At 38.4% G+C, this 2,870-nt stretch overlaps 1 protein-coding gene across 1 annotated transcript; it reads left to right on the forward strand.

Annotated features, from left to right (window-relative positions):
* Positions 1 to 293: 293 nt before the first annotated feature.
* LOC104213697 (amidophosphoribosyltransferase, chloroplastic-like) lies at positions 294 to 2,628 on the forward strand. The gene is made up of 2 exons (XM_009763232.2): positions 294 to 705; positions 1,293 to 2,628. Exons 1-2 carry the CDS (start codon positions 294 to 296, stop codon positions 2,558 to 2,560), a joined length of 1,680 nt encoding a protein of 559 aa, XP_009761534.1. The 3' UTR covers positions 2,561 to 2,628.
* The last annotated feature ends 242 nt before the right edge of the window (positions 2,629 to 2,870 follow it).

A 2,870-nucleotide genomic window follows, 5' to 3' on the forward strand; every position in this document is an offset into this window, starting at 1 on the left:
CATAGTAAGTATTTATGTATAGATTTTAATATTTTCTTAATGGACGTGCTAAAAGCAAATTGGTCACTTACTACGTGGACGGGAGTAACAAAGATTTAATTTGATTTCTTTTCAAAATGAAAATTTCTTCACTAATCAGATTCTGTAGTGGGGGCCACCAAATCTTCTCCACATCCTACTTTGCTTAGAACACAAACTCTCCATATAAAAGGACCATAACCTAGCCCACATTCAATGGCTATTCATAGCTAGCTTCAATTTTTCTTACGTCCTTTCAATTCTTTTTGCCACCCATGTCCGCCGCTGCAGCCGCCGCCGCCGGTGCCACGGCTGCAACCACCCATCAATCTCATCACGACAACCACTTTCGCTCTTTTGCCGAAACCCCATATCAGAATCACTTTTCTTTGGCCCCTAAAACCCTACCAAAACCCTACAAACACCTCTTCTCTAACACCCGCAAGATTGCTGTAACGGCAGCCTCTTCAAAAAATCCCTTAAAAGACGTCGTTTTGGATGGCCATTCTTTCGGTTCTTACTTCGACGACGACGACAAACCCCGAGAAGAGTGTGGCGTTGTTGGCATCTATGGTGATCCAGAAGCCTCTCGGCTATGTTATTTAGCTCTTCACTCACTTCAACACCGTGGCCAAGAAGGCGCTGGCATTGTTGCGGTCCATGAAAACGTGCTTCAAACCATTACAGGTTAGAGACAGATTGAATTTTAAGTCAAAAAACATATTTAAGTCATCACTGCCTATTCAGTAACATTGCAGCACTCAATTGTGTAGTACTTAGTTTTAAAAAGTAAACTATTTAGCTCTATGTGCCTGTGTGTGTGCTCGACAATATGAAAAAGAAAAACTATTTACCTTTACGTGCATGTGTCTGTGTGTCAATAATATATACACACATAACTTTGTACAAATATAAACGTACACATTTTTATACTACTATATATATGTGCTAAGTCAAAATTTTAATGGTGGATGTGGACAAGAATTTTACTGCACGAATTCAGAATTTTAAATATATCAGTTACACTTCTCTATAACATCATCCCTATATTTACCGCACGAATTCAAAATTTTAAATATATCAGTTATACCTCTCTATAACATCAAAGCCAAATTTTTTCGGAACCGATTTTTATGTTATGCTATAATATATGTCCTCCACAACAGCAATTCACTATAGCAACTAAAAAATATCAAAACAAACGAGGTTATTATAGAGAGGTTTGACTGTATATAGAACTTTCTATCTGACTTCTATACTGGCAACTGTTACAGGTGTTGGATTGGTGGCTGATGTTTTCAGCGAGTCAAATCTCAGTCAACTGCCCGGTGACATGGCAATAGGTCACGTAAGGTACTCCACAGCTGGTTCTTCAATGCTAGAGAATGTTCAGCCTTTCGTTGCAAGTTATAAATTTGGATCAGTTGGTGTTGCCCACAATGGCAATTTTGTGAATTACCTAGCTCTTCGTGCTGAACTTGAGGAAGACGGGGCAATTTTCAAGACTAGTTCTGATACTGAGGTGGTTCTTCACCTTATTGCTAAATCAAAGAAAAAACCTTTTCTTTTGAGGATTCTTGAGGCTTGTGAAAAATTACAAGGAGCTTATTCTATGGTGTTTGCTACTCAGGATAAGTTGGTTGCTGTGAGGGATCCTTACGGGTTTAGGCCATTAGTTATGGGTGAGAGGGAAAATGGTGCTATAGTTTTCGCGTCCGAGACATGTGCATTGGATTTAATTGAGGCTAAATATGAAAGGGAAGTTTTACCTGGTGAAATATTGGTAGTAGATAAAGATCAAGGGGTTCAATCTTTTTCATTGGTGCCTAAACCTGAGCCAAAATCTTGCATCTTTGAGCATATTTACTTTGCTCAACCTAATTCTGTTGTGTTTGGTAGGTCTGTGTATGAGTCAAGATGTGCATTTGGGGAAATTCTTGCGACAGTAGCACCCGTGGATTGTGATGTTGTGATTGCTGTACCTGATTCAGGCGTTGTATCTGCACTTGGTTATGCTAAAAAAGCAGGTGTACCATTTCAACAAGGTTTAATAAGGTCACATTATGTTGGTAGGACATTTATCGAGCCATCACAAAAAATTAGAGATTTCGGGGTCAAGCTTAAGCTTTCGCCTGTTAGGGCTGTATTGGACGGGAAAAGAGTCGTAGTTGTGGACGATTCGATAGTGAGAGGGACGACGTCGTCTAAGATTGTGAGGTTGTTAAAGGAGGCAGGAGCAAAAGAAGTTCATATGAGAATTGCTAGCCCTCCAATTATAGCTTCTTGTTATTATGGAGTGGACACTCCTAATTCAGAAGAGTTGATATCTAATAGGATGAATGTGGAGGAAATTAGGAAGTTTATAGGGTCAGATTCCTTAGCATTTTTGCCATTGGATAATTTGAACAAGTTGTTAGGAAGTGATTCTACAAAATATTGTTATGCTTGCTTTTCTGGGAAGTATCCTGTACAGCCAAAGGGCAATGTGGAAAAGGTTGAAGACTCTGTTGACAATGGATTAAGTGGAAATATTGAGGCATGACTTGATTTTGCCTAATAACACATATTAGGAAGAGTTAAAGAGCAAAGATATCCAACATGAAAAGGGGAGAGGCAACGATTTTTCTTTTCTTTTTGAAATTTTTATGGTGTTGTCTTCTTCACTAAATTTTCTATATTTATCAATAGTTCAATGAGTTAAGGATATGTTTGGATGTCACAGAAAAGAATCAATATACCACAGGTCAAATTCTCGTTTTTTTCTTGCTTGTTCGTTGTTTCACCTAGCCTTATGTTGGCCTAAGAGTAGTGGTGGCAAATGTTTTAAAAAAACAGTCATCCATTCATATTAT

Source organism: Nicotiana sylvestris, chromosome 12 (genome assembly GCF_000393655.2).
Source record: "Nicotiana sylvestris chromosome 12, ASM39365v2, whole genome shotgun sequence".
Classification (NCBI taxonomy): Eukaryota; Viridiplantae; Streptophyta; class Magnoliopsida; order Solanales; family Solanaceae; genus Nicotiana; species Nicotiana sylvestris.

Coding starts and splice junctions, on each gene's coding strand:
- LOC104213697 (XM_009763232.2), top strand. CDS start 294: ATGTCCGCCGCTGCAGCCGCCGCCGCCGGTGCCACGGCTGCAACCACC. Junction 706..1,292: donor CGTGCTTCAAACCATTACAG/GTTAGAGACAGA, acceptor CAACTGTTACAG/GTGTTGGATTGGTGGCTGAT.